At 40.4% G+C, this 13,198-nt stretch overlaps 1 protein-coding gene across 2 annotated transcripts in view; it reads right to left on the bottom strand.

Annotated features, from left to right (window-relative positions):
• The window catches only part of CACHD1 (cache domain containing 1), a 205,537-nt gene that overhangs the window by 93,630 nt on the left and 98,709 nt on the right, over positions 1–13,198 (bottom strand). For both annotated transcript variants that reach the window (XM_081818551.1, XM_081818552.1), the window contains exon 3: positions 6,352–6,500. In XM_081818551.1, coding sequence (XP_081674677.1) covers positions 6,352–6,500 — 149 coding nt within the window. The remainder of the gene's footprint in view (positions 1–6,351; positions 6,501–13,198) is intronic.

Raw genomic sequence — 13,198 nt, 5'->3', positions numbered from 1 at the left:
CTGTGGTAAGACCTAACTCTTGAAATCATATTGTTCTAGTGGGTGGCAGCCAGGGATGCATTAAATTTGGGTTCTCAGAAAATGAGATGAGAGTTCCCTGCCGTCCCTGGTGACTACATCAATCTCAGTGGATGTTCCATCTCAAACAGCTCCTTGAAAAATAGCAGGAATCTAATTGGACAATGTTTCCCAGAATTTCTTCTCCTTTTGGAATTAGTGAAGCTTTTAAAGTCTGCCCTGATGGGTATGTGAGAATTCTCTATAGAGCTCAAGTCTAGCTGCAGGTGGCTGGCTTCCGAGGAGCTTGAAAACCATCGCTTACTGACTCTAGTTCCACCCAGAGTATCACTTTGCTCATCTCAAACCTGGCCTGGATGCCTTAAATTCACACCACAATTAACCAATTCACAAGCATTAACTAAGTGAGGACAACGGCGCTGAACCCCAGGAGACACACACAAAAATAAAAACCTAAGTTCATCTTCCCAGTATTTCCTTCCTAGTTTACCCTCATGTTGTTCCCCTCTTTTTTAAAAAAACAAGACAAAACACATAAGAATGAAAAAATAAGAATGCCACCAGGCAGGAACACTTACAAAAGAAACTGGGGAAGGGAGGAAAGAAATGGATTAAGAGACATGGAAGATAAAATTATTGATTGGTTTGTATAAAAGCCAAGGGTTAGTGGGTTCTGCCGAGTCAACAATAGGTTCAGAGGTGCTCAACAGAACCCCATCTCTGTGGGAAGCCAGGTTTCAGGGACAGATACTCTAACTGTTATGCACAGGGGAGCTAAATTCTTTAAACCTGACATTTTCTTAAGTCAAATTTATTAGCATTATACAGTCCTTTTAGACCAGGAGTTTCAAACTCAACACGTTGGTGTGGGCCAAGCAGCTGATCAAAGTCAGGGGAATGGGTTGGGTGTAATCCACAGGGACTAGTAGTAACTGTGTGAAAGGGCGAATGTGGGCCCGGGCCTCAAAGGGGAATCATGCAAGCTGACTGCTGCCCAGTGGGAACATGGACTCACAATTGCCAGATCTTCTGATTTTAGAGAAGACAGAATTTTGGATATTTAAAATGCATAATCTCCCCAAATTTAAATGTTGGCAACAGATTTAAAAACTTACAAATTAAAAAATCTTTACAACATCCTGTGGGGCCAAGATAAACACATTTGTAGACCAGATATAGTCCCTGAGCGTAATTCTGCGTGTGTCTGTGCACTCGTCGTGGGGGAGCCCAGTCTCTCAGGTGCCCTCATCAACGACCCAACACAACACAAGGGGAGCTGTTCATTAAATAAGTAAATGAACTCGTTCTCAAAACTATGTCACTTTAAGTGATACCACTGAAAATGAGTTTGTCTTAGATTAAGCCATCATCTAATTTTTTTTCCATTTTAGAGGAGGTCATTCCTTCAGCAAACATTGACAAAGCACCTAATCTTCACACAGGGCCTTGTACAAAATAATTAACTTGTAGGACTCCTGAGTAGGAAAGAGTTGAGTGGTCTGAGAAGGAAAGTATCAAAATCATCTGAAAAATCAATTCTCTGCTGCTTTGCAGGTTCTCTCTGCTGTCATCATGGTATAAACCTTCAGAATCTCTAATAGGACATTTTAAAGCCCTTCTCTCTTCTGAACTGGGCATTTTATTAAAACAAGCATTATCAAGCCTTTGTGAGAAAAATAAATGGATTATAAATCAATAACAATGAAATTCTAGGCTTGAAACAAAAATTGAATATTGGCTATTGGTTAAAATTAGTTGTAAAAATATTGTCCTAGTACTAACTCATCTTTGATGCCTTTGGAGAAGAAGCCAGGTCAAACAGGCCACAGGCAGGCACTTAAAATGTTAGTAACAAACAGCTTGAGCGCCACTGGGCCAGTGCTAGGTGTCAAAACATGTTTACAGAGCCCAGATGTTTAAGAACGGACAAGATCCAGATCTAAGACTGCAGGTCTCTTATCTCAATTGCTTATATTTCTTATAATGGCAGTATGAATACATTTGCATGTAGCCAGATATATGACATGGGCGCCAAGAGTCTGCTTTACAGAACTGTAAAATCTCACAATTTTTAAGGACTTTAGCAATGCTCTTGAGCCCATTTTTCATGAACTTTCATCATTACCCTATCTATCACCTTCAGGATTTTGGTCACATTCACTTAATATTTTCATTTAAGTGAGTTCACTTTTTAAGCAGAGAAAAAAACTGTAACTCTTGACCTAGAGGATAATATCCATACTTAACAAATAAAGAAGTTACAACCTAGACAGCTCCCTGCAGTGACCCTGTGAGGTATGTATTATCCTTATTCTCAGCTCACTGATGAGATTGAGGCTCAGAATTAAGTGACTCCCCAAGGTCAACTTATGAAGGAGGCTAGATTCAAAACCAAATCTGCCTACTGTTAAAAAAAAAAAATTGTTATGTCCTCAGATTGCTTCCCAAGCCTGGGAGTTCTTCCTTTCTGTGCTTAACTCCAACATGAACTCCCTGAGATTCAAAATGTAGACATTTTTGGAGGGAATGGAATATATATATACTGAAAATGTGTTCAGTAAGATACCAAAACAGCAAGTGTTGAGAAAAGCATTGTATGAGGGACTAGAATAAAGGCAGCGAAGGATTCCCATCCTGGCTCACCCCAAAAACTTACTATTAACTCTTTCCATTTTTGCATCTTCATTAAGAAGGTGAGAGAGAGAGGCGCTTGGGTGGCTCAGTCGGTTAAGCATCTGGCTTCAGCTCAGGTCATGATCCCAGGGTCCTGGGATTGAGCCCCCCATCGGGCTCCCTGCTCAATGGGGAGCCTGCCTCTCCCTCTCCCTGCCGCTCCCCCATGCTTGTGTGCTTTCTGTCAAAGAAATACATAAAATCTTAAAAAAAAAAAAAAAAAGTGAGGGCACCTGGGTGGCTCAGTTGGTTGAGCAACTGCCTTCGGCTCAGGTCATGATCCTGAAGTCCCGCATCGGGCTCCCTGCTCAGCGGGGAAACTTCTTCTCCCTCTGACCCTCCCCAGTCTCATGTGCTTGCTCTCTCTCTCTCTCTCTCATTCTCGCTTTCAAATAAATTTTTAAAAATCTTAAAAAAAAAGAGAAAGTCTCATCATTTTAGATAGTGTGTGTGTTCAGCCAATTGCTAGAAAAGCATCAGCTCGGAGTTACTCCAAAAACTCCTAAACACATGTCCCTGGGTAAGTGAGCTCAGTCAGAACCAGGAAGACCCTAAGAGAAGGACAGTCATCCCTTGCCACTCCCCTCTGTGAACAGTTTCTATCAGTTATCTCTTTAATATGCCACCAGAGGGAACCTGTTTTTCACTCCTCTATAAATCTTCTGATTACCCAGCTTCATTGTCTGAACTGCCCTGGTTTTACAAGCTTCACCCCAAATGGAAGCCAGTTCTGTCAATGACTCCTAGTGAGGAGATAAGATTGCACTGCATCTCTCCAGAGTCCCTATGCAACATTCAATACCAACCTCTGAAGGAGGGAAGGGCCTCCTATTAACCTGCTTACTCAGCGTGTATCCTCCTAGGAGAACAGAAGTCCCTGGGATGGTAAACTAAACTAAATGAGAAATTCCTGAAGGGCAGACACTACACTTTGTTTTATTGCTTTCACCAAAAGGTGGACCACTGGATTTTGCCAAACATCTGCATGGCCTGCATCTCAGACCTCAACCCTTATATCTTAGCATATTCAAAATGGAAATCACCGTCTTTACCCCAAAACATTTTGATAGTCCTCCCAAACTTTTAATGTGTGCATGTATGTATGTATGCATGGCCATTTTCACCAGTCAGCAAATACTCTTTTACCATCTCATGTTTGTGGATGTAACAATCTCCTTGACTAATCCCCTATTATTAGAAATTTAAGGTATTGACAACATTTTCTATTCTAAATGGTACTCCCATGACTTTCTTTACAAGCTTCTCTTTATAAACATATCTTATTATTTTCTTGTGACATTCCCCCAGATGAGCCGATCAAATAACATGCACATTTCTAAAGTCCACAGAATCTTTTGTGATGCCATCCACCTGGTACATTTCTCTGCATTGAGGAACCACAGTACCTCTCTGTGTCACATTTTGTGCTATTAATTATGTTCAGTATTTGCCCTCCACCCCCAAAGTTTTAATTTGTTGAGACTAGACAGCCCCTTACTCAACTCGGATTTTGACAAGTAGTAATTAAATACAATTGCCAGGTGCTGGGGTAAAAAATGCATGAGGTGTAATCCCTGCCCAGAACAGTAGGGGAGGCAGAATCACCACCAACAACCCATGATACATTACGTTCTACACTGTAATAGAGGTGTTTGAAACTTACTATGGGAACAGAGATGAGGGAGCAAGTGAATCCCTCCAGGGGCAAAGGGAAATAAGGAGAGAGAGAGAGAGAAAAGAGGAATTAGGAAGCTATGGAGAGAGGCAAATTGTTGAGTTACTTCTTGAAACATTAATAGAAATTCACAAGGTGGACCAGTAATGGGATGAACACATACAGGATAGATTTCCAAGTAGAGACCAGTCAATTCAAGCTTGTTGTTTCGACTAGAGCAACAGTTCCACTTAGGAATTTATGAAAACCTCCTATCTTTTGAGGCAGGGTTTTTCACCCTCTGCACTACTGACATTGTGAACCAGATAATTCTTCGTTTGGGGCGGGGGGGGGGTCTGTCCTGTGCATTCCAGGACATGAGCAGCATCCCTGCCCTCTCCTCATTAGATGCCAGGAACAACTGTTCCCCACCTTCCAATTGTGACATTGCCAAACGTCCAAGGGGAAAGGGGGATAAGGTAAGGGATGGAAATCACTCCCGGGTCGAGAACCACTGTTTTAAGCATAATTCTAGCTTTAAGGATTTCTCTCTTACTATATACTAGCTCTTCTTGTTCTGAAAACGATTTTTTCTTTGGTTCAAAACCCAGCTGGGCCCTCGTTGTCTTTTTAGATAAGAAATAAGTTGTCAAAAATATTCAATTACTGATGCCCCAACTACAAAAAAAATCTTCTTTGATTACACCTAGTAAAAAATGAGATGTTCACTATGCTATGGAAGTGTGTGTGTGTGTGTATGTATATACAAGGGTTAACATTTGTTCAGATAATTACAAAGTATTTTTCACATTTGGTCTCATTGAGTGCTCACAACACTCTGTGAAGTATTCATCATCGTTCCCAGTCTAGAGATGAAGACAGAGTGGCTAAGACATCAAATATCCAAGACCATCTGAGTGTTAGGGAGGATTCCTATCCAGACAGGCTCATTCTACATTGTATACATTTTCCCACTTAGTTTACTAATCAACTAGTAGGAGCTTGTTTAGGCTGCAGAGTAAGCCAGGGAAAAAAAGTCATCTTCATGTCACATAGAGAATAAAATGACTTAAGGATGCCCTGCTATCTACATAGCCCACCAAGAAACTATAGTAAGTAAAAAAAAAAAAAAAAAAAATTTGCTTCTGGAAGCAAAACATTTAACCACCAAAAACTATCTTGTATCTATCCTTTCCATGCCTTTAAGAGCACTTATTGTACAAAAAGGGGAGTAATACATACTCATTATGATAACATTTACAATTTTTAAAGTATGTTAACAGCTTTTAATCCCTCACAATAGCCCTAGAAAATTGGTCTAATAAAGATTATTATCCACCGATATAAAACTGCACATAATTAAGGTCACACAGCTAGTTAAAGACTAAGTAAAAATTCAGTTCTTTGTACCTCTAGGTAAGTGTTCTTTCCACTACAATTTCCGGCATCACATGACTCTACACCCCTCTAGATATAACTATCACTAGGCTAATAAATAAAAATATCCGTAACCGTACAGATACTAATTCTGCTGCAATATTATCCAAAGCCATATTTCCCATTAGTGTAGATGCTATCTTTAAAAGTCCCAAAGTATGAAGTGGGGAATTTTTGCTACTCTTTTCAAAGACAAAAACCACTCCCTTAAATTAGGCAAATTGCTAGAATCAGTGAGGCTGTTTTATTCATGACTCACTAGTTGACACCTGACAAAATGTTTGCAATTTTCTTAGCTTAATTCAACTTTGTACTCAGCTAATATTTGATACTTCTGAACCTGAATTCCAACATGGCAAAAAGGTGAGCAGGAAGGACCTAGGAATTTCCGGGACATAGAACGTTGAGTCCCACTTCTTTAAAAATTACTTGTCCATGTAAAGACAAAGAGCTTATTTAAGATTGAAATACTATACACTTTGCAATAAACATGCACAGGCATTTGAATATGAATGGAAAGCAATTCAATTCTGGGTTTCAACAAGACAAAAATATTTTTAAAGTCTTACTCCATCATGGAAGGTGGGATAGTGCAGCAGTCTTGAATTGCAGTGAGAGGAGAGGTGAGGTGAGCCGTATAGGAGGCTTCTACAACTTGCTTGTTCCGGTTGACCACATCCAGGTAACGGTTGAACTTCTCTCGGATTTTTTTGGCTAGCTGTGAGACAAACAGTAAGCAAAATGAATCAAAAGCCCACCACAATAACCCACAGTGTTTTTTTCTAATAAGCTCATTAATTTATATTACAGGCTGCGTGTATTATACTTCAGGTAAAACCAACAATATATACCCAAGTCTCATTCTACCATGTAAATTGAGATAAAAACTGCAAAATGTCCAGAAGTCCCAGAAGGATAGTCAGACGACAGTAAAACAGTATCTGCTGTCTTAAAATAGCTAACGATACACTAAGAACTTCTCATGTGTATGAACTCATATAGAACAATACTGATCCATAAAATGCCTTGCTAGATAAAGGAAAACAAAGTCTACTGATATTATTGTCAGCATGACAGCATTAGGACTTATACAGCAACAACAGTGATTGTAAGAAAACAACCCGCTATTCATGGTTCTGGATTCACACAGATTTTCAAGAGAAAAATATGTGAAGAAGGGAAAGGACATACAGTATCTTCTGCTACACAACTCCAGGGGGCACCATTCACAGTCCTCCACGTGAATGGCAAATCTCTGGAGTTGTATAACGTAGACATTCACATAAAACAAAATATACAGTTAAAAATATATTCATGTTTACTCTGTTACACCTTTAAGATGGACAAATGTCTTTCTTAACTGCTGTGAACAGAATACTTCATCATAATTTAGTTTCACGGGGGAATAACAAAAGCAAATGAATAAGCATACTGCTTTTTCCTCATTGTTGCCATCAAATATCACAGCTTAATTAGAGATCTCCAAGGAAAACAGTGTTGTTTTTCTTACCCTTAAACAAAATGTTACCCAAATGAAATGACTGATAGAATTATAGCTAATTGGTTTTGTAGAGTTATTCATTATCAGCACACTAGAGGAGAACTAATCATCTCCTTTGGGTCATGCAACTCACACGATCCACTAGCTTACAGGCTGAGGACATGAAGCCAAAGCAGGATATCTTCATTTGTTATTTTCAAGCCAATTCCAAACCCTGATTCTGTTCCATTGATGTTTGGGAGCTTTCAGAGTTTCACTTAAATAACGGAGGTTCTCAGCCTTGCTAAACAATGCACAAACTATAAAGTTTAGAAAAATTTCCAGACATAGCAAGTGTATCAAAGTAACATTTCATTTGATAAAGCATCGTCCAAAGCTGTTTTAGCATTTTCAGAGGAGGAACTGTGTGCCCTTTATTTTTTTTTTAAAGGTTTTATTTGTTTATTTGAGAGAGAGAGAGAGAGAGACTCCTGCTGAGCAGAGAGCCTGATGCAGGCCTCGATCCCAGGACCCTGAGATCATGACCCGAGCCAAAGGCAGACACCTAACCAACTGAGCCACCCAGATGCCCCTGTGTGTCCTTAAATTAACAAATCCACCTGCGATTCTAATCTCTGAGCTCGAATTTATTATTTTAAAAAATTTTACGTTTTTCTGAGATCTTCACGATAAAATGTATAGACACAGTTTAATTTAAACCACTGGTGATTTTGCCACAACCCCCACCCCCACCAGCAGACATCTGGCAGATTTTGGAGACAATTTTGGTTGTTAGAATGTGGTAAAAAGTGCTACTGACATCTGGTAGGTGGAGGCCAGAATGCTAAATAAATATGTGCTCAATAAATAGGCTGTTTTTTTAAAACAGAAGTTTGCACTAATGTAACAATCCTTTTTTTCCTGGACTCTTACATTCAATGGATTAGTAGAGGATGAGAGACAGAGTCCAGCTTAAAAACCTATATTCTCGTAGTATCCTGCATTCCCTCCCCATAACACACACTACACTTCAATGCTGTTATCTGTTTAATGTCTGGTTACCCCACTCAACTGGATGTCCTGTAAGGGCAGGTACTACATATGTTTTTGTTCATCTCTAGATCTTCAACACCTGCCTGGCATTGCAGGCAGATTAAAAATATTTAATGAACTAATAAAGATGAAAAAGAAACCCTCACCCCAGAGTCCTCAACCTTATCTTTTGGTCTAGGATCAACAACCTCTTTAAAAACTTGAAACACTTATTAAAAACAACAACAACAACAACAACAACATGTATCTGGAAACTCCATCAAGAAGAGCAAGTTCTAACTTTTCTCTCTAGGTTCTGAAGTAGTAAATATCATTAATTTTGCACCTGTAATATCAAGAGTATAGCCCTTCCTTGCCCTTGGGAACAAATGTTCTGTAACAGTATAAAGGTAAGGTGTGTTTGAAAGAACTAAAATTCTAAATAACATCTTCACAAACTCACGTCCAAAATTAAAATGGAATTTGCAATCATTTGTCTTTCTCTCACATATGTATAAACATACACACAAAAACATTTGAGAAATACCCTGTATTTCTTTTATACATGTGGAGAATTCTAACTTAAAAAAAGTCAGATCTAGTTAATCATGATATTCTAATTTGGCTCACTGTCCATTTTTGTATGAGCTAAGAATGATTCTTACATTTTTTAAAAAAAAGATTTTATCTATTTGAGAGAGAGAGAGGGCACAAGCATGAGCGGGGGGAGGGGGTGTGCAGAGAGAGAAGCAGACTCCAACGCTGAGCAGGGAGCCCGATGTGGGACTCGATCCTAGGACCCTGGGATCATGACTGGAGCAGAAGGCAGATGCTTAAACAACTGAGCCACCCAGGTGCCCCTGATTCTTACATTTTTAAATGTCTTTTTTAAAAAGGCATTTTGTGACAGTAATAACTATAGGAAATTCACATTGCAGTGCTCATAGTTTCAATGAAACAGTTATTTGTTTACCTAATTGTTTATGGCTGCTTTCATTCCAGTGTGATAAGAGTTAAGTAGTTACAACAGAGGCTATATGGCTTGCTTTGCTATAGGTAGAAGTCAGAAGCCCTAACGTGTCCCAAAATAGAGCCATAAGCCCAGTAGTTTTATAAAAATTTGCGGCGATTTTTTTAACACCCCCCTGCCTCTGACAAGTGGGGTGTATGTTCCCTCTCCACACCCACTCCTTGAATCTGGTTAGGATTATGATGGCTTCTACCAGTCAAGTACAGAGAAGCTGACACTATGTAAGTTCTGAGGCTAGGTCATAAAGGGCCATACCACTTCTGCAGCTCTCTCTCGGAATGCTCTCAGCTACTACGCTGAACGAAGTCCAAGACACATGGAAAAGCCACAGTTAGGTGCTTGGTTGGCAACTCCAGCTGCTCAAGCCTCCAAGTCATCTCAGCCCAGGTTCTGAATAGGAGTCACGAAGTCTCCAGATAGTCTCCCTGATGAAGCCCCAGACATCACAGAATGGAGATAAGCCATCCTTGCTGTGCCTGACCTAAGCTTCTGACCCACAGCATCTGCAAGCATGAAGAAACTGTTGTTTATGCCACCGAATTTGGGGTGTTTTCTCATGCAGCGACAAGTAACTCGATAGGTTGAATTCTGTCCCTAGATAAACATGTTGAAGCTAAGCTATCCAAAGCTGCTCAGATCCAGGTATTACCATCTACACAGCATCAGAATTATCAAGACTGGAGCCTGTGGATCAGAAACCTGTTGCAAAGAAATTGCAGGGTTCTTCACAAAATTATAATAGCTACTGTACAGTGGTACTTACCACATACTATACACATGTTTAAAAATATGATAAATCACACAATCTGAGGAATGAAACTCCCACTAATATAATCAGCCAAGGCACAAAGCCAGGGCACAAAGCCCCTATTCCTGGGCTGGCCTTGGAACCAAGGAGTTCCCTGGTGGGGCGGGGGGGAGAGGAGATGGGGAGAGGTGCTGCCAGAAGTAGTGGGGGCAGGAACAAGTTGGCAATGTCTGCCTTCAGCCTCCTAGTTAGGATGGGCCACGAGCTGCGTTATTCATCAGTGGAGGCAGTGACCCACATGCAGAACCCAGACACACATGACAATTAACAGAAGGTCTCAAACACCAGCTCCTTCCACTTTGGATTTACACCTCTCAGCCGGAAACTCCTGTCTTTCACTTAGTGATACCCCACCTTGCCTTATTTTAAAAAAATAATAGCCGGGACACCTGGGTGGCTCCATCAGTTAAGCATCTGCCGTCGGCTCAGGTCGTGATCCCAGGGTCCTGGGATCGAGCCCCGCATCAGGCTCCCTGCTCTGCGGGGAGCCTGCTTCTCCCTCTGCCTGCCACTTCCCCTGCTTGTGCTTGTTCTCTACCAAACAATAAATTTAAAAAATCTTAAAAAAAAATAATAGCCAAACTTTGTTGAGCCCCATGTACAGGGCACTGTTCTAAGCACTTCACAAGCATATATCAATTTAAGCTTTCAAAGAACCCTGTAAGGTACACATCTCCATTTTTCCCTCCCGGAAGCAGACACTAAAGGTTCAATAAATTGCTCAAAGTTACAAAGTTAGTAACTGGTAGAGCTGGCACCCAAACCCAGTAGTATTCTAACTCCAGAGCCTAAGCTTCAACCTCTATGCAACACTGTTTCTCTCAGTAATACACACAGACCAATAATCCCCTCCTCCCATTTCTTTTCAAACCCATTTTAACAAATGCTGTGAAATTCTTGAGAGAGTACCATAAGCCACACACCGTCCCATTACTTTACAATAAAAAATTAGAGTTCTGAAGATACTTACATTTAGAATTGCACATAATTCCTATGAAAATCAAGACTTTGAGGAGGTTTAGAATTGAATTCTACCAATGATAAAAAAGGGAGAGGGGCAAAGTTGAAACAATGTATTCTCCAGAACCAATACCTGTTATTACTGGACTACTGTGGTGTAAGTTACATCAAATGAACTTAAATTGTTCCAATTACTCCAGGGTGTTTAACTCTGTTCATAACCTGGAAAGAGAATGGCGTGGATGTACTGTTTTCCTTTAAGAAGCGACTTTCATAATTTAGTATTTTCCTCGGGATTTTCATTCAAGTAATTCATCTGCCATCATAGGGTAGTAAGATGCAATTGTAATTTCCATTTTACAAGTGAAGAAACTGAGGCATATGGAGCTTAAGGGTCCCCTGACTCCCATGTGGGGCTCTGGCGTCCCTTCACCCCACTGCCTGAGATGACCTCCTTATGCCCTTCTGACAAGGAATGGGAGAGTGACTCACTATGGAAAGCTCAACTTCTGCTTCACTGCAGGGTATTTTTCTCTCTCTCTAAAAGCAATCTCCTTCAGCATGCCAACCAAATCCAGGTTGCTCGGCGGGCATAACAGAATCTATTAGAGTAAAGATAGCCCACAGAGAGATTAAATCCTGAACGTATCCGTTAAACTGAAGAGGACCGGCTACCAACACAGAATCTTCCAGACAGATTCTGGGTCTGTATCCTGCCATGATCCCTGCAGACAGGAGAAAACAAAGGACGTTCTTAACAAAAGCTACAGGTGGACCCACAATCCTCCTCAGTGTAATTAAAAACATTTTTCTTTCCACAGCTCAGCTTTCATCTTTTATCCTTCTTTATCCTCTCCCCTTCATCCCCTAAGGGGTTCCTGAATGCTGATGAGACGACGGGACTAAAACCATCTTGTCATCTTTTGGGTCAATTCTTTGGCTAGCCAACATCCAGCCATGGGTCAAATGATCAGTAGGTAGCACGCCGGTCCCCATGGGAACGGATTCTAACTTGTCATCATCCTCCAGTGACAACGTTTCATCACAACATCAATGAATTTCTTTCTTGCTGAATTTCACTTCCCTTAATTTTCCCATAGACATTTCTGTCATTTGCATACTTCCCCAGAGCCCCCCTTTTTAAAGCTCTTTTTACCTTAGCTTTATACTTCTAAAGATTGGGGGTGGGGTAGGCACACAGTTAGAAAAAGGTAAAAGGAAACACAAATGCAAAGGCACAGCACACTTTATTTATGTCTCTTTCCTAAAACTCCGGAAGGAGTTTTGAATGTTAGGGAAAGCTTTATTTAAAATGCATAACAATGAAGCTGACAGGCACAGACAGGAAAGGTACCCTAGGGGACTGAAGATTCGTCGCAAAATTCCTATTGAATGTAGAAGAGTTTAACATTTGACATTCAAAAACCTTTGTGCCGTGATAAGAATTTAATAGCTGATCCCTTTTTCCTCCCATCCCGGCCTTATTACTCAAGAATTATTTTCCCCCAGCAGTTTCAGGACTGGGTTATTTAAATGTGACACAAATAATTTTAAGAATATGCAAGCAAAAACATTTAACATCTCTGAATGTCACGCTATGGCATTCCAAAGTTCAAGTAGAACACATTCTCATTGTTTCACGTTGCACACCGATATATAAAAGCTATACCCTCGCTATCTATTAGTAATTACTTTTAGTAATTAATGGTGGCAATATTCTAAAGAGCTCTCTCAATTATCGGGTAGGAATTTGGGCAAGTTGACTTTCCTTAGTCTCAGTCTCCTCATGAGTAAAATGGGAAGACTTACCCCCTTTTCAAGGGCTTATTGTGATGTTCAAACAGCAAACAGATAGAACCCAAGATAAGTACAAGGAATTATTCTCACTGCTCTAGCACAGTCTCCACACCAGGAAATGCATACGATGGTGATAGGAAAGTAATGTGGGGTCTAAGTTTTCCACTAACCAAGCTCTAAGTAAAGGGAGAGGGGCTACCGGAACACTGACCTTTTTATTCATTTAACTCATCCTCATGCTTAATCCTCCATAGGAAACCTGGCACAGGGTCGGCAGGGGAGGGAGGGAGTTGTTTTTTTTTTTTAATA

Source organism: Leptonychotes weddellii, chromosome 4 (assembly GCF_054177405.1).
Source record: "Leptonychotes weddellii isolate Sample4059 chromosome 4, ASM5417740v2, whole genome shotgun sequence".
NCBI lineage: Eukaryota > Metazoa > Chordata > Mammalia > Carnivora > Phocidae > Leptonychotes > Leptonychotes weddellii.
This window is presented reverse-complemented; position numbering and strand designations above follow the sequence as displayed.